Here is a 19,284-nt window from a genome sequence, read left to right as displayed (position 1 = left end):
TTATGAACGCTCAGAAGTGTACTGCTTTAAGATGGCGGCTGTTTCATTAACGCCGCCGAGTTGGTCATTTCACATCTAGTTCTACGTACATGTGATATCTATGACACGAATCAGACGCTACCTGCTAGGCTGCTACCACCGTAGCAACATGCGGGCGTAGTTTTTAGCAATGCCGGCGCAGTTCGCAACGGCTGTCGGCTGCAGTAAGGTATTTTTTTTATTGCTTCTTCCTCTACGCACGTGACGTCAGCGCGTTGTCCCGCATTAAAAGTAGTCCGGGCAAAACGTGATGCTTAGAGCTGGCAAAATTAACGATTCCTCAAGGTGAATAAAATTACTCGGATCAGTTTTTAAACTCGAGTTACTCGAGTATTCGTTTCAGCTCTACAGGGAACGTTTGTTCATTCGAAACCAGAGCATTCACAGTCATTCTGTCCGATTTTCAGGGCATTTACAGGTCACTTGCTGTTCATTTTACGACATTTACAGGCCATTTCCTGTTGAGTTTGAGTCACTGCCTATTCATTTGGGTGATTACCAGGTCACTTCCTGTTCTGTAACTCAAAATAAACCGGAAGTGACCCATAAAATACCCCCAAATCAACAGGAAGTAACTGAAAATCAAAAGGAAATGACCTTAAATGGCCCAAAATTACCTCATTGCCTGGCATTGGCTGTCACTGACGGCCATAGACGTTCAATCCGTTTGAAGTGGGAGGGATGGCAGCGAATGAACGAATATTTATTCGCTGCCACCCTTCCAGTTCAAATGGATTGGACGTCTACTAGTGATAAACTCATTCCAATTCACAGCAGAAGCTTGTTTTTCATTTTTTTTTTTCCCAATGTATCGCCATCTCGTCATATCATCATTATCGTGAGCTTTGTATCGCAAATCGTATCGTATCGTGAGGTAACAAGAGGTTCCCACTCCTAGTCAGTGCTGTGACAAATACTACAGGAGGGTTACAGGTGGCTGCACTTCCATTACAAAAACTAAGTGTAGAGCCTTGGCAATTTTTCTCGGAAAGTTATTTTTTTCCGCTATCGTTCAGGCCTATCCCTAACAGAGCTATTCAAGTTATCTGGTGAAAATTCTTCTAGTTTTAATTAGAGCTGTCCCGACTAGTCGACATAGTCGACGTCATCGATGACGTAAATCCGTCGACGAGCACAACATCCCGTTGACGGTTAATGAAGGGTTAAAAAAAAAAATATGCGCGGAAAGTTCAGAATGTCGGATGCTCTGTATGCAAGCGGGGAAAGCGGCACAAAGCCAAAAAAGCGCACCAGAGTGTCCAAAACATTGAATTATTTCAAAGAAATAAAGGAGGGTACACTCTTGTGTCCTGTCTCTTCACTGTCTCTTCACGTGCTTGGCTGCACGTCGGCCGTGAATTAGTGTTGTATCGGTCGCGAACGATTCGTTCTTTTAGAACGAATTGTTTGGGTGAACGAGACCGAACTAATCACCATCTGCACTGATTCGTTCTATGAAGTTGGTGGCGCTTGTTCGCTGCGTGGGAGGGCGTTGAGCAAGCGGCAGCGTCTTCTGACATCGCACACGACCAATCAGACGCCAGCCTCATCGCGGGCAGGGGAGGGAGCGGAAACAGAATCATGGCGTATGTCACTCATTTCCACGTGTGGCCAATAAGCAGCCAGCGTGCAGGCAGGGGGGAAAGACTGAGTTTTGTCACTTCCCGTTCAGTGATTCGGTCCTCCGGTTCCTGACCTAGCTTGCTGCTAACTTGACTTTCCAGTAATGACTATGCGGTGAACGAGTCATAAAATGAAAGGAAACGACTTTGTCACATATTTGTTAACGTGGAGCCTATCAAATGCTGCTCAAAAAGACAAAAACACCACACAAATCTAGCGAGCATGGTTTAGTGTTCTACTTTTCTCAACAGACTCGGGACTGTGCCTATGACGATATACTATCAAATTTACAGTAATTTAAAACACGCGTAGCTGCGAGGCAAGCAAAACCTGAGCTGCGGTCGCGTGACGGCAGTGAAGCGGGCAGAGAACTGTCACTATATGGAGGCTTCATGGCAGCGATATGTACCTCATATGTGCACAGAAAAAAAATAATATTTAGTATGATCACCATAATACTGATTTGCAATGAAACTGTATATACATGTCAATTTTTTCCGAGTGTTTTTTTTTTTTTTTTTTCGTGTCAGAGGGTGTCGGTTGGTTTGACAAATTATGTCAATCCGTCCATCATGTGCTACTCAAGCGCCCCAAAAACAAAGCGCGCGGACACGGGAGATGTCGCAATATGTCTACATTTTTCTTAACAGACTAATGAGAGTAGAAAGGCGAAATCATAAGGCAAACAATTATTTCTCGTCAGCATTTGACGATCTGAGATGCGGGGACGACAGGGGAGCTGACCGGATTATTTTATTTATTAATACCAGTGCAAAAATTCAAAACGATCATCTTAATAATAAAAAACAAAAATACAACAGAGCGAGAGGTTAATATGATGTGTTGGCCGTTCCATAATTAGAAATTAAACTTTCGATTTATTTTTATTTTCGTGACAGCAGGCATGCCGCGTTGGCTGTTAGCAGCAGCATTGTATATGTGAGCAAGATCATGCTAAAGAAAGTCCGTGCGCCCCCGACCCCAAACCCCGACTTCCCCCTCAAAAGGAAAATGTTTAACCGTGTCCTAATTCGAAATGCAAGCACGAGCCATGACTTTGAGCCCATAAAACTAGGACAGACGACGCGGAAGTTCTCCCTCGCTTTTGCAGCAGCGGGAGGGAGACGAGGCTGTCTCTGAGAGCAGAATGATATCGCCTGTCACTCATTTCTGAAACTACGACGAGTGGTCAATGTGCAAGAGAGGGAGGGACCAAGCAATGTCACTTCCCGTTCAGTTATACTGCGAAGCGGTCTTTGGTGATTCGTTCGGCAACGTCACTTCCCGTTCACTAACCGAACGATTCATTTGGGTGGGGAGGGAGATGAGGGGGGCGAACGATTCGTTGAACGATTCGTTTGAACGAATCGTTTTACTGAACGAACCGGAATGGATTCGTTTACTCAAGTGAACGACAGATCCCGTCACTACCGTGAATAAACACCTCAAACGCCGTCCCCGTTTGTAAAATTTTTTTTTTTTTCATTTTTTGTACACCAGAGGGTGCTGTCGCTTTACTAAATAATAATGTTTCATTGACAATGGGCCTATAAGTGCTATTAGTATTGCCAACTGAAAGGTTTATTTCATGTTATGATTTATTTTATGGTATAGAAAATTATATAACGTTAAAAGGTCATAAATGTATACAGTATATACAGTGATTGCACTCAAGGAAGAGATTGTCAATGATAATAAATTAAGGTAAAGGCAATTCATATAGGCAATTCATTGATATATAAATAAGGTTTAAAAGGAAAAAGGTGAAAAGTTTTCGTTAATTTCTAATTTTGTTGTTTTATTTGTGTGCACCATAGCTCTTACAGTGTGATTACATCAAGGATGGAATAAAAGTTGTAAACCATGAGTTTAAGAGACCATCTTTTCAATCGGGATGCTACACTAGTCAATTCTATCAGCATTTGAAGTCATTGTTTATTTGTGATTTATTATTGTTATTTACGTGTTTATTTGTACTTTAGTAAATAATTTAAGTGTTCCAATATGTTTTTTGTAAATTGATAAGCGTCAACAAAAATTTCATTGCTAAATTAATAAACAAAAACAAAAAATATATTTTTTAATTATTATATTAGTCGACTAATCGTAAAAATAGTCGGCTGACTAATCGGGAGAAAATTAGTCGTTTGGGACAGCCCTAGTTTTAATATCGCAAAACCCTCAAAAAAATCGCAATGATAATCTTTTTCCAATATTGTTCAGGCCTAACGCACACACTTGTTTTACACCTGCCACCGCACTTACGCACTTAGACAGTAGTGTCGTGGCCTCTCCAGACTTGTTGGACACTGCAATATTGTGATACCCCCTTGGTGAGACTGACAGGTGTGTGTGTGTGCGTGTATGTGTGTATGTAAGTGCCCCGTCATGGCATTTACGAGTTCTGGACAGCTGAAGTGCACGGCGAGATCTCTATTTAGCGCTCGCAGCTAATTATCATACATACATGCCAAGCCAGCGGCGAATACATGCAATTACCACCAGCGGGCCGCCCATGTCATTTAGCCACTTGCTAACTTTACACTCCAAATCCCCAAAGGTGACTTGTGGGCTTAAACAGCTCCCTGCTGCCCTTTTAACACTTGCGCAGCCACATAACAGTCCCGGCAACAGCAGACAGACGCTTTCATCTTGGGGCCAAGGCAACTTTTTCCAGCGGTCGTCATATGAACGGTGGCAACATGATCGTCGGCTCCACAAGAGGCCGTGTCATAGTTGTTGAGTGGAAGAATTTGCATCAACAGGATTTGATTTCTTTCTGAAACGCCCAAAGATGGAGTTCAAGCGCTCCATGTCGAAATAGATAAAAGTCTGATTATCGGATCTCTCTAAAAGATTATCCTAAGCTATTATCCTTTGGCGCGAGGTGTGTCAAAAGACATTTTACCCCCTGATCTGCTAAGAGAGCAGTTTGGCCTGACAATCATGAATTTAAAAAACCCTTGGTTTTTGTTGGAAAATCTTATTGTTAATGCAAAATTTGCCAATTTGATGAACAGTAGTTTTTTCCCTTTGGTGTATTGTACCTGGAACAAATTTCATTGCTCTGAAATAATGAGCAATTACACTAAATGGATATTCTATTCTATTCTATTCTATACGCCTCACAACAGCAATATGCAGTGTAATTTATTTGACATTTTATTTTAGGCATATTCCGATCCCATAGTTTTGCATGAAATCTGATACCGAGTCCAGATCAGATACCTCTGACATGTATTGATTGGTAAAAAAAAATTGAACATAGCTATCCCAACATTAAAGCCATAAAAAAGCAGTAGCATAGCAGGGGTTTCAACGGAGCCAAAAGAATATTTACAAATCTCTTTTTAAGTCTGTTATGCAGCACATTAAAAGGTTACAAATTCTGCTCAACTATGTTGTTTTACATGAATAAAAAAATTAAGTTTCTTGCCGAAACTCCCCGACGTGAAGGTCGCCACGGAGCCAGAAATTTTATTTATTTATTTATTTTCTTTCATTTTTGGGGGGGTGTCAAACCTCTTAAATTACTGAAACGCAAAGAAAACTGTTTTATCAGTTTTTTCTCTAACACATACAAAAACTGATTTTCATTCAAAATTGTATTTTTTTCAATGATCTTAAATTACTGAAACGCAAAGAAAACTGTTTTATCAGTTTTTTTTCTAACACATACAAAAACTGATTTTCATTCAAAATTGTATTTTTTTCAATGATTTTCAAATAAAAGTTGACAAAAACAGCAGTAACCCCAACCTCCATCTCCTAATTTTTTATTTTCCCTCATTTCCTCACATACTAAATGCCAAATCTCAATTTTAACTACTTAAGAACAGAGGATGTATATTAGAATTGTAGTTAATGTAAATATTTACTTTTTTTAATAATTAAGATATAGGTAACATACATTCAGAAAAATAAGTACAAATTACTTGTATTATGCAGAGTGAAATAGAATATATTTTGAAGATCGCGCAAACATTGACTTTTTTAAATCATAAGGAAATGAATAAGTAGCCTAACGTGAATGAACAAATATAAGTCCAAAGTGCACATTGACAGCCAAGACGTTCTGAAGCTCCCCATCATAGCAAATAAAACAAAATATGATGAACAAGACTCCTCAACTCTTTCGTTGTTCTTAAAGATTTGATCCATTTTATGTTGCTTTGCCCTTTTTTTGTCGCATCAATTCAACAACTTTTTTTTTTTTTGCTGTTCCAGAAAACATGCACATTTGAACCAATCAGAGTTAACTATCTCTGCTGATCACATCAGTATGTCAGCCAATTGAACGGATAAATAAGTCTGGGCGTTTTGCTTCGCTGCGTGTATTCGCACATTGACGTGACTCATCATCGTCAGACTCGGATAACTGCAGGAAACCTCCATGCCGTCCGTGGAATAAAATAAATACCATATTGGCCTGAATATAAGACGGTGTTTTTTTGCATTGAAATAAGACTGAAAAAGTGGGGGTCGTCTTATATTCGCGGTCTAGAAATTATACCCATTCACGACGCTAGATGGCGCCAGATATCATTGAAGCGATGTTCTGTCGTGACAGATCTCCGCTACTCTCAAGTTTAACCAGTTTGCATTATTTTATCGCAATGTTTTTCCTTATTCAGATTTGTTTCAAGACTACAGTTACAGTTAGACTTCACTTTGATGGTTAATGCAGTTATTGCAATTTTGTTGTTTTATCACAATAGATTGGTTTATTTACATTTCAAAAACCAGAAGCCATTCATTTACAAATGTGATTGTACTTTAGTTTACATATTTAAATGTTCAGATATTAAGATTTGAATTAGGCAAAATAACATGCTTTTTCTCTCAAATATATTGTTATAATCATTTGTTTCAGATGTACTGTAATTATTTTCTGTATAAAAATTAATTTGGTGTTCAAAAAGTCTTTTTTTCAAACTTGAGTCTTGAAAAAGAGGGAGTCGTCTTATAATCAGGGCCAGGACCGAGCCAATACGGTAATAAATATTGGTGGAAACGGATTACGCTACACAAGCACTTTATTATGCTTGTTGTTAACACTTGTGCATGTAAATCTGATGTTGGTAGATTTTCTTTTTGGAGATGAAATGCATGTGTGGCAGCTTAGCATTTTTTTTTACATAGCGTTTTGGCAGTTGCCGTCATATTCTCGGAATCAAAGCACCGTGTACCGGAGCAGCATCCCTGAATCTTATACCGGAACTGCGTTCTGGCCCTGAATCTTATACTGGAACTGCAATCCTGACCGTTCTGGCCCACTTTCACCCCTGAGTATAAGTATAATATAAACTATAAAACATACTGATATGTACTTTTTCACTGCCATTGATGGCAATAGCGAATCCAATATGATGAGGGGCTGGGCCCCACAGCCCTTTCAGTCAAAATGGATTAGATGTCCATTGCCGTCAATGACAGCCAATAAGTTTTATACCTAAGAATAAATATAAATACATTTTAAAATCCCAATCATTTTTTATCCGATTCAAATCCTCTGGAAATAACATGATGGTGCCCGAAAAAAATTCAAAATCCTTTAAAATGCCAGGAATGTTCTTTTTTGAAAATGGCAGGCATTGAATGAGGTCAATTTATTGATTCGGCTGTTACAAACAGGGCCAAAAGGAGGATGGAAATGTCAAGTCTTTATACTTTAATTAACTATCCTATACACTTACATGTTGCATTGTTTTCTCAAAGTCTACACGTTGATGAGCAGCTAATCTAAAAAAATGAGAAAAAAAAAACAATACTGTAGATCATGTGATTTAAATTGTATGCAAAAAAATGAGAATTCACAGCTTCTTAAATGTTCTTTTTCCACTCATATGCAATATAAAATATATATATAGTTCTTTTGCGTTCCAGTAAAAGTTAAATTCTGTGGGTTTGAATGTCAGTTATTTCCACTATAATTCCTAGTTGTACTTCTAATGTAATGTATTTCCTAACCAGCGCCGCTTTTAAAATAAACACCACCTTTGGGATCAGGCCTTCTCTTGTTTGCTTTGCTCTGTTATTAACATCCTACGCGTCCGCAATTGTTTTTGTGCTTCTCTGCTATTTCGGTCCGCTTTGGTTTGTTTTGGTTAGGTGGTTCGGTCAGTCCTAACTAACAGGCTTGCGTCCTTGTGTTTGGCCGCCGGCAGGTCGGTGGCGTAAGCTGAGCAGCCGGCCGTCTCTGAGCTCCGATGCCTGTGGACATGCAGCCGCACCAGGGGCTGTATCACTATGACACCTCGCCTGGACAGCCCCCCAGAGGGTAAGAAGCCTGACGCTCAAGGAGTACATACTGTTTAAAACGTAGTTTTAATGTTATCAAATAAGAAGTAGTTATCAACATGCCTTGTCCATGAATTACTTTACTAGAAAATTATAAGCAAAACATTATGGCAATTGAAATTACCAGGACCGTAAAAGATTTTAGGTATGGTGAAAATTGTTCAGAGTTCTACGCAGTTTTTATACTTAAACTGGAAAGGACTATCTATTTGTGCAATCCAAAAATCATTAAGTAGCCTCTGAATTACGTAATATAATGTATATTGCAGACTGTTCTAGATTTTTTTTTTTTTTACCAACTGAAGCTTTGAACCATAAACTGTTATTTTAAGATTAAGGTTTATATTTGTAAACATCAAATGTAAAGCTTCTTAAGGGAAGAAGGATAAAATACATGATAGTCATTCAATCTTTTCAGTGATGATATTGGTATGAATGTACAGTTCCTATTCCAAAAAAAAAAAAAAAAAAACTAAAAATGAGAGTGGATCTTTGGTAGAAGAAATGAGCCCATGGAGAAACCCATTAAGTTGCCTGAAATCAACATTTTAGAAACTGAGCACTATTTACATTTTACAATTTTACATTTGAGAAGTTTTATTCTTGTATTAAATAATGAGCTGTGATTTCAAAGATGAATACTTTCAATTTGTCAAAACATTTTTTATGGTTTTATCACGAAAGAAGAATAAAATTTATATACAACTAACCAGTGTTGTATTTGGCAGCCATTTTAATTTTCATCGTAGTCTTAGTCTTTTGGACAAAAATATTTATTCGTCTCAGTCATATTTTAGTCATTTCAAAACGTGTTCGTCTTCGTTTAGTTTTAGTCGACAATTCTCAAAATAAATTTGTCTATAAACTTCTAAAGTTTAAGTCCATGGATAAATAAATGAATAAATAAAAGGTTTCCAACAATTTCGAATGATCATGACAGACAAGCACATAACTGTAGAGTCTACAAGGACATCACCATTTTTACAATGATAATACACACTCAGCCGTTGGAGTGGGAACCTCAGGGTACCTTACGATACGATACGATCCGCGAAACAAAGCTCACGATAACGATTATCTCACGATATCACGATACAGGAATTACCAATATATTGGTCAGAAATTTGATACATGATATTCTATGATACACCTGTTGAAACGAAGAAAAAAAACAGATTTTAAAATTGAAAAAATACTGTTTAAGTAATTTATTCAACAGTGACACCTTTTCTGTGCAACATTGCTGTAAAATATAAATCTACTGCAAATTGTGTACCTGCACATATAGAGGAAAGAAACCACAACCACTTATATCTCTTGGAGAGATCATGATTAATGGCACCCTTCATTTCTTTGAAGTTTTAAATCTTTTAAAAAATGTTAACAGTGCTGGACGTGTCAGTCAGCAGTTGAGCTTGGAGTGGGGCAATGATAAAATTGGTGGGTCTTTTCTTTGGTTTGAGCACTTCCACCATCTGCTACAGCATTTGAGATGTCGAACTCAGTCAGTCACATTCTTCCTCACCTTAAAAACAACAAAATAAAACAAAAAATATTAGCTCTTTAATAGCTTTTATGTTGAAATCCTAATTTTTTTGTGTGTGTTGGAAGTATTGAGTGAATTAAAAAAATATGAATTGAATGTATAGAAATTAAAAATGCAATAATTTGCTATTTTTAATATGTAAGCTACGTTAATTATCATGCACATCACCGTATATATCTTGGAAGCTATTCAAACCAAATTTGATAGCTTACTGTATTGTATCAAAATGACAGTAATAACAGTTTGCGTAGTAAACTAGATGGAAAGTGGTTCTAGAATTATATCAAATAAATCAGTGAATTTATGTAGGCTTGTTCGATACGCATTTTCATCCAGTTTAGGGTCCTTGTTTATTTCATAACATTCAATACCAAATGTAATCAAAATAATACATTTAAATTAAAAAATTAATTACATTGCAAAACTTTCTTACCTCAAGTGATGAAAGCGACGCAGTGAAGAAATCCGATGTCCACTTCGTCACCAGCTGCCAGTGAACCTTATTTTTGTTAGACAATTCTTGCATACAGCAAACTCCTTGTTCACCTTACTTCCTTTCTTGTTGGTGTAAAATCTAAAGTGTGTCCACATGTGTGATTTGTATCAATATTTTTCTCACTTTTTCCTACACCGTTCTCACGAAGATTTTTTTTTTTTTTTTTAACCCACTTGGAGCTTCCTCTCTTCTTCTCAAGACGACTTGTGCGCACTTTACCTTTACCGCCACCCTTGAGCCCCCCTAGTGGACCGCCAAGGAATTGCTTAACAAACATTGAGCAGTTTATAGCATCCATACTCAATTGTATGGCCAGTATGTCAAACACAAGTATCGATACTTGGCGGGTGCATATCAATAACCGATCGGGTTGCAAAATATCGCGATATATCGCTGTATCAAGATATTGTCACACTCTTACTCAGCAGGAAAACAGCACATTATTTGCAATTAATTAAACTCACCTAGATGCCACGAACTGCATGTAAAATGTTTTCCAAGATGATAACGCGAACGCTATGCTAACGCTACGTGTTAGTCTAGTGTCTGATGATCACTCAGCACAGACCTTTAAAGCCTAAAGCAACATGGCATATCTAGCCAAGATAAGAAAGCAAAACTTACCAAGCAGCACCTGACACATACCTTTCACTAAATGAGCCTGGAATGGGCACATTCTTACGTGTGGTGGAGGTGCAGCACGTCACATGAGTGACACGACTAAACACTGCTAAATTCGTTCTAACTACACGTACAGTTAGAAAATATCACACATTGGGAATTTATGACTCTGCCGAATTTTCATCTCATTCTCGTGTCGTCAGACGACAACTGTCATCCATCTCGTTATGTTTTAGTCTTCCAAGACACATTTTCAGTGCGTCATTGTGACGTCATCGTCATGAAAAAATTGCTCGTTGACGAAATATTGTCGGTCTTGTCATCGTTGGCAAAAACAACACTGCAACTAAACCAGTATTTTTAAGCAGATATTGATATGCATTGACTGTACAATGGTTTCTTAAGAGAAAAAAAGACTAAAATGACTCTAACTAATCCAAAATGGTCCAGATCATATGAATAATAATTTCACCCCAAAAAACTTACCTGACAAATCTTGTGTAGTGTAAATATGTTGTTCACCCAAAAACTAATGAAGTGGCATAAGGTTTCTTAAAGAAGAGAACCCGAATCCCCATCAAATAGCCTTAAAGGTACCATATGGAGGTTTTTTTTGTGTTAATATTAAAGTTGCACCGATACTGATACCAGTATCTGCAAGGGGCGCCGATCCGGCCCGAATTTGTGGTATTGGTATCGACGAGTACCAACATGTAGGGCGCCGATATCATCTACTGGCATCACTTTAGCGCAAATGAACAGTCCTCCCCACGTGAGCCAACTTCCCAAATCCCAATGCATGACATCTGTATGTCTTTGTCTCGAAATTACCAAACGCAATTAACACTTTCGCATTCAATATTAAGGATATTCACTACACCGCATATCCGCGATGTTACGCTGCGATTCTTACATGGCATTCACCATCGATTAGCATGCTTAAGCTAACGCTTACTGTAATAGCACCGAAGGGATCAGAATGGTTAAGACCGTGAGAGACTAAGCAAACTCATGGTTTCATGATGAATAATGAGTGGCAAATTAAGAGCGCCGTACTTCAAACTCGTCCTGTTTATGAAAGTCGATTGTCATATTATGCTGGTGTTGTGCAGTAATGAGCAGAAGTGACTTCTGTGGCCAGAAAACACCCAAGCGGCGCAGCGCGCACACTAGATATCATCAGATAGCAACCTAGATGTCCTATGTTAGATCCCATGCCAACTCTCGTGCGCACACACTAGATATCATCAAATAGCAACCTAGATGTGAACATTAGATCCCATGCCATTAGCTGCGTGAGCCCGGAGCGACGCGTAGTCCATATACTACATTGATGAATTAGAAACCGCCATGACTGAATGGAAGTTAAGCAGGCCAAATCAATCCATACCAGTGATAGATAATGCTACAAATACTGTTAATTCAGCACATGTTACAGATGGACTCGGACCACAAATAGGATGTTTTGCTTATATGATAAATATAGCTGCTAAGAGGGCTGCAGCAATCAACAGTGTGCCCCAGTTTACAAACAGTAAAGATTGTTCTCAGCACTTACAGTATATACAAAATTTCTTCAGATCAGTAAGAAGTAAGCACATAAATATTTTGCACTAAAATGCTTGTTTATATGATGGCACTGTTATTTTTGCTTGTTAGCAAAAAAAATAAAAATAATAATAATAATAAAAGCAGTTGTATTTTCTGTTTCAGAGCCTTAAATGTATTGAATTGTATCGAAAATCATACAGAACCGTGACTTAACTGTATCGTTGCATCCCTTATACGTATATATATATATATATATATATATATATATATATATATATATATATATATATATATATATATATATTCTGTATATTATAGGGTTTTTTTTTTTTTTTTTTTTTTTGCAAACAGAGTGGTATTGGAATGGTTTCGGTATCGGCCGATACTGCACAGCCAGGTATCTGTATCGGTATCGGGCCCAAAAAATGGTATCGGTGCAACACTAGTTAATATTTAATACTTCATGCATGCTCCACCAGTCCTCAGGTGAGTACACAGAGCACTGACATTTATACAAGTAGTCCCCATGTTACAAACGAGTTCTGTTCCTATGCTGGCAACGTAACACGAATTTCCACGAAAGTACCCTTTAACCCTTTAAGTACCCCTAAATACCCCCCAAGTCCTAGCTAGACAGCGAACTAAGCTGACTTTATTTTGCTGCTCATGACATCAACACTTCCAGGATTAAATCAAAATGAAAATGAAAATTTAATCTGTTTCATCTTTAATAACAGCCATTCAAATTTGCGTCTATAACTAGCTGCTGATACAGAAATAACAATCCACACAAACGTTTAGCATGTATCAGTTAGCGTCTGCACATCATCAAACACAATCACATAAACTCGGCCCAAGTATTCGATCACCATTGAAAATGCACAATAAACAGTACAAAAGGTTTTATATACAGGTGTTGCTTCCGTGGATGCTTCACATGCAACAACTGTGCGCGCAGGCTTGCAGGCTTTAATTCCTCCCTCTCTCTGTCACTCGGCTGTGGTTCTTCGTTGGAATAAATGTGCTCTTCCTCGTGTGTGCGCTTGCCCGTGCGCTCTTCTTTGTGTGTGCAAATACGTTCTTCACGTATGCATTCATACTCGCATGCCTTTAGTATTACCTAAGCCTGTCGCGATATGCAATAATTCCATTTATCGCACGGTAAACAAAAATGAAGGCGGTAATTTTACCGCTGCGATTTATCGCCTTGCGTGCACGTGCATGCGCGCACGCGTACAGCAGATGTGCGGCAGACGTGCTGTTAAAAGTTCGGCTTCCTTGACTGTTTTATTGACTTCTGGATATGTTCGTTTTATACATTTGAGTTTGAGTGACCATCATTCAATGGAGAGAGGCGGGGCCAGGTGCACTGTTGGTGCACAGCAAAGAGCGAGCAGAGTGAGGAAGATAAAAATGGATGGAAAACCCTGATTTCTAAGCTAAACACCACAGCCCCGGTGTGGGAATATTTTGAATTTAAACCAAATGAAAATGGCGAGGCAACAAAAAAGAATGAACCAGTCTGCAAAATGTGTTTGGAGGTTGTTTCAACAAAGATGGCCAACAGTACAAATCTACTTGCTCATTTGAATCACCCTCTTTAGTTTTCACTGCTTGGTAAGAAAACTGCATCGCAACAAGCGGAGCCTTCCTTGTCACGTCAATCGAAAATTACAGAGGTATTAGCTTAATGTGAGAAATACAAACGAGACCGTGCAAAATGGCATTCCCTCACGAAAAGTGTAGTCTGCTAAATTGCTAAAGAAATGGGACGTTTTTACCTCAGTTTAATGTTGTTTGATACTTACTGAAGCCAAATTTTTGTTACTGCTACTAATTACTCTATTTTTCTCTGTTGTTGTTCAAGTGCAATTGTTTGTGTTACTACAACTTAATAACTAAAACATTTAGGCACAGAGGTATAAAGTGGAATTGTATTTTTTTCTTGAAAAAGACATTTATTCTGTGTTTATTGTTGTCGTTTACTTAAAAGAGACATGGTCTATTTTTAGTTGTGATTTCTTAAAAAGTATTTTTTAATTTAAGAGTAAACATTTATTGTGTTTAGATGGGTGTACTTGATCTATGAATATATACTGTATTCTCACTGTGTTATTGTAAATTGGTTAAAAAAAATTTGGGGGGGGGTCAATAATATCGCATATAGTGTCACAAAACAAAAGTCAACATTATTAAAAAAAAAAAAAAAAGAAAGAAAGAAAGAGACTCCAGCATTGTTAGGTGTAAAATTTTTAGTAAAGCAAAATGACATAAGTCGGGTACGTCATAACCCGAGGACTACCGGAATATATCTATAGTTATGTACTTTATTTATATGTAACCGCCCCAAAAGGCGCATTTTCCTCCCATCAATGGCGAATGCTCAGGCCGAACACTGGGCGAACACAAGCCTGTGCACATCCACGTGTGTCTATGCAGCAGCAGCCCTGTTGAACTAAGCCTCAGTCCATTTTACACTTTGCAAAAACACTTTTCTAACCCACTTAAAACTTGCTAGTAAGAGTAAACAATCACGATTGCTATTTTTACGTTTTTGGTGCTGATGTGATGGGCCAAACACTCGTTGCTTTATGTTCATGCTCGCACAAGCATGCGCGCCATGCACGAGCTTAACACGTTGGCAGTTACACTTTAGGCCGGAGGTGGCAGTCTCCATATAGCCTTTTTAAAGTCTTCAATGATGGTGACACCTCAGTAGACACTCACAACCTGCTTCTGTTTGCTTTCTGCTGCAATTGTTGTGGAGCGTGCTCAGCTTCATACCCCCGCTTTTCGCTCTCTGGAGCAAGGCCGCCTCCCCTCCCTGGTTAGCCATGCCACCCAGGTTGCGGGGCGGATTCGGGCTCTCTGACAGCTGCTAATTACAGGCTGACCGGCCCCCGCTGCGCTCTGCATGACTGCCTCGCAGCCCCACTCAGGTTACCGTATTGAGCCAACGGACCGGGCCGTAGAGGAAGGTGGAGGAGATAGAAGGAGATAGGCGAGGGTGGGAATCGGAGGGGGCAGGGGGAGAAACTGAGAAACTCAGCAGATTGAATGAAGAGAAAAGTGGAGCTTGGTTGCAATTCTAGGGTTAGGGTGGGGGGGCATTCATGGATTAGAGAGCACAGATTAAGCTTCAGTGGTGAATACATCTGAAAGGCTGAAAGAGAGAATTAGGAAAAGGTGGATGGATGGACAAGAGGGACAAAAATAGGCACGTTTGTTTGACTCGATGGTGAAATTTAAGAGAGACTGGAAAGTTCTGTTCCCAAAATGGGATGGGAAATACCCAAAGGGCTTCTTTCTATCAGGCAGAAGCAAAACAATGACAGCCTGCCCTCTAGTGTGGGAAGAGAGGCATTACAGCTAAGATGGCCTTACTTCTTCAGCTCTTTGGTAGGATGATGTTCATCTTTCCATTTTATACAAACCATTTGCCCTTGAGTGTGAGAGATTTTGCCAATGTTTATTATTTGTTCAACCTGGAAGATGTCAGCGCTCTAATCCATCCATTGAACTAATTCCATGATATTCTGGATTGTTTCATAGTTTACTGCCACAAGACCAGTCTCCATACTGTGAAGTCCCCTCATTGCGAGCACCGTTACTCAACGGCCCTCCTCAGGACTGCAGAACCATTTACAATCCAATGACTTCCACTATGGGTCACGGATCGGCACCAGTGCAGAGCATCAGTCACTGTCACTTGGACCAATACATGAGGCCTCCCCAGGCTCCACCGCCCCTCGGGATGATGGGACACAGAAGCATGACGTCCACGGAAGGTCAGTGTGATTATTCGCCCAGGTTTTGTATTGTTTTTGTAAAATATTAAAAGCCAACATCTAAAACTTATACGATCATCATAACCGACTTTATTAATATCTATCTAAAACCAACACTGCAGGGATTTTTCCCACCAACGGTTGGAATATAAATGTCAAAGTACATATTGCACATCATCAGCACTTTATTTCTTAGAACTCCCGTCTATCGATGACCGTGTTTTAGTCCTGTATCGGTGGAACACCACAAGAATGTCCCAAGTTTGATTTCTCCCGCTATGGAATGACTAAATGCTAGACCAGCGGTTGGCAAACTGGTCCTCAAGTGGGTCCTGGTCGTTGTTCCAACTGATCCATCACAGACAGTTTAACCAATGAGGTTTCTGCTGAAACAAAAAAGCACCTGACTGCAGTTAACTTATTGCGCTTGCAAGACACCAGATTGGTGAAAAGGTGTGTTGGAACGGAAACCCGCACCCGCTTCGGCCCTTTGTGGAATTCTTTGCCCACCCCTGTGCTAGACACTTGTGTGAGTGTTGGTAACCTGAACTCTGGCTATTTTCACAGGCAACAACGCCCCCTACTGCAACCAGAACAACATGATGTCTTCCCATCCCAACTTCTGCCAGTCAAACTCTGATCAGATTAGCTCGGGTGATGGTAAGAAACCCAAAACAATGACGACATTAAAAAGGGCCATTATTAGCGGATTTTTTTTATAACAATGCCACTTTGGAGCAGGTTCAAGATTCTCTACACCGCGCTCAATGCTGAAATTGAGCAAGAAACGAGCGCTGTCCATCTCGCCGCTGTCTGACCCTAGCGTGGACCTGCAGACGGTCATTCGGACTTCGCCCAACTCTCTTGTGGCCTTTGTAAATGCTCGCTGTACGCCCAACGGGAACGGCGGCAGCTCGTACGGGCATCTGTCTGTAAGCTCCATGAGGTTAGACGCAACATATCATATGCTGATTTAATGTATTGCATGTAAATATACATTGTAAATATTCTCTCTTGAAAAGTGGGGCCAGGAACACTTTACAATAGTCAATCATTTTTGTGCACCCCTGTAATGGTGTACCACTATAGCTTGGTATTGTGTGATGAAAACTGCACTTTTAACCAGTTGTGTGAATGTGTTTTTTCCCATCATTCTGCAACCCCCTGCAGCCCATCACTAGGCTATTCCAGTAGCATGAACTGCCAATCAAGGCCTCAGGGCTCCATGTATGGGGGAGTAGGCGGGAGTACAACGCACACACCAGGCCCGTGCCAGGCTTCTCGGCTTCCCGCACACAACCCTCGTCTCCACGTGCCGCCTAAACATGGACAAGTAAGACTTGCCCTTTTATCTTCGCTCAGCCTGAGCGACAAGCATATAGCGTTCGTTTAAATGTGCGTATTTGATGTACTTTGTAGCTAAAAACCGAGCCGGGGCTGGGAGTGGGGATGGATGCCATGACTATGAAAAACTTGGAGGAGAGATCTGAGGGAGATTTGGCCAGCCCTTCATCCACCGGTACTCAGGTACCAGAACAAGTTAGCATCTTTTGAACCAGTCAACCAAGTCAAGTTTTCTGTTATGAACTTACACAAGAAGACAAATGAACATACAAAACACCCTTTGCTATGAAGTACAGTTCAATGGCGTAGCGCAAGCAACACGTCACTTCTGCTCATTAATATTCATGACATTAGCTACTGTTGCTAAGTGGGGGACACACCACCGTTTGTCCCTAATAGGAAATGAATGAAAATCGTGTACAAAGGAGATGTTTACAGAGCTAAACCTACCAATTCTCTCCGAAAATGATGTCCCTGGTGCCAAATTCACTGGCAAAGATGTGGAAAAACATAAAAATGTTCAGTTAAAGAGATGGCTTGAATGTCGAAGGCTGAAAAAGACGGAAAAAAACTAGCCGACCTAAGCATAGCCTTAGCTTTTTTATCGACGCGACTTACAATGACATTCTCCTGTTTCAACAAGCTATCCTTTACCACCAGGCCTGTCTTTTTTATATATGATATCCTCTGGTTGTCCTGTGTCTCTAACCGTTCTTGGGGGTAATTTAGTTAGTTTTGTGTAGCGATCGCAAATGTTACTCAGTGACAGCCAACGAAAACTTTTAATTTTTTCATTGATAACAAATTTTTATTCTATAACTTATTTACACTTCCCCCTTACTAAAGTTTTTTATTTTATTTTATATAACAGAAAAGGTAACTGGCAGTCAAATACCATTTTAATTATTTTCAGGTCATTCATTGCCAGACAGAAGCAGCACGGCACAACGTTACGCTAAAAAATAAGTTAAAAATATCAAAATGGCTTACCTCTTTGTCCTATGAAGAAGCATGCCAATCAAACAAAATGTTTACTGCATATGAAATGTGAATGGCTTCACCCTGGCTTCACCTAGCTGGCGTTAAAACGTCCGCACAAGTTGATTCATTTGTCACATTTTTTCCTCTGTGTTTTTGGTTTCGGGAAACGTATGAAGAAAACATCCTTAATGTCTAGAGTTGTTTCTACAAGTTCCAAAAAAGCAATGCGTGATCAGCTTGTTCGTTTTTGAAAGATTACCGGAGAAAAGTAGCAGAATTAACATTGCTTCTATGCGAGGGCGGGTCTATAATGTCCCACTTCTACTTTACTTCCGCTTTAGGATCTGAAGTCACGATCTAAAAATAGCATGCGTGCGGTACGCCATTACAACCACTATCGTGGCAATGACAATGGCAATGGCAATGTCATCAATATGAGCGTGATAAGTTTTTGGATAGACACATTTTGATTGAGCAGTTTTCGTAACAATCTTGTTTTGTTTATTTGTTTTTTTAATGTTTTTGATTTTCAAATTCTGTGGTGTCCCCTGCCTACTGCCCGTACTTTACTGGGATAGGCTCCGGCACCTCCGCGACCCTCGTGAGGAAAAAGCGGCATGGAAAATGAATGAATGAATGAATTCTGTATTGCAGTCAATAGTTTCAAATTTTCTCAATATTTGTACTATGTATAACTACTTTTTATCAATATTTAAATATAGGTTTTAATACTTTTAATATTCTTAAAAGTTTCATACGTATTAGGGGTGCAAGATATCCATTTTCTGACACCGATATCGATAACTTCCTGCTCCTCAAGGCTGATACCGATACGATAACCGATAATATATACAGTGATACCTCAGCTCACGAACGCTTAAACTCACGAACTTTTCGCCTCAAGAACATTAAATTCGCGAGCATATAGTCTCTGCTGACGAACTAGTTTTCGGCGGACGAACCAATTCACGCGGTCGAAAAGCGCCACGAGAAGC

General features: G+C 39.5%; 1 protein-coding gene across 4 annotated transcripts in view; it reads left to right on the top strand.

Moving 5' to 3' along the window:
• The window catches only part of gli1 (GLI family zinc finger 1), a 119,147-nt gene that overhangs the window by 89,042 nt on the left and 10,821 nt on the right, over positions 1-19,284 (top strand). For 3 of the 4 annotated variants that reach the window (XM_057847250.1, XM_057847246.1, XM_057847247.1), the window contains exons 2-7: positions 7,830-7,942; positions 15,729-15,964; positions 16,532-16,624; positions 16,706-16,910; positions 17,135-17,297; positions 17,384-17,503. In XM_057847250.1, coding sequence (XP_057703233.1) covers positions 7,872-7,942; positions 15,729-15,964; positions 16,532-16,624; positions 16,706-16,910; positions 17,135-17,297; positions 17,384-17,503 — 888 coding nt within the window. In that variant the 5' untranslated portion in view covers positions 7,830-7,871. The remainder of the gene's footprint in view (positions 1-7,829; positions 7,943-15,728; positions 15,965-16,531; positions 16,625-16,705; positions 16,911-17,134; positions 17,298-17,383; positions 17,504-19,284) is intronic. The other variant, XM_057847248.1, reaches the window with a different exon arrangement.

This window comes from Corythoichthys intestinalis, chromosome 9, assembly GCF_030265065.1.
Source record: "Corythoichthys intestinalis isolate RoL2023-P3 chromosome 9, ASM3026506v1, whole genome shotgun sequence".
Classification (NCBI taxonomy): Eukaryota; Metazoa; Chordata; class Actinopteri; order Syngnathiformes; family Syngnathidae; genus Corythoichthys; species Corythoichthys intestinalis.
Note: the sequence above shows the minus strand (reverse complement) of the source record. Positions and strands in the feature narration are given on the sequence as shown.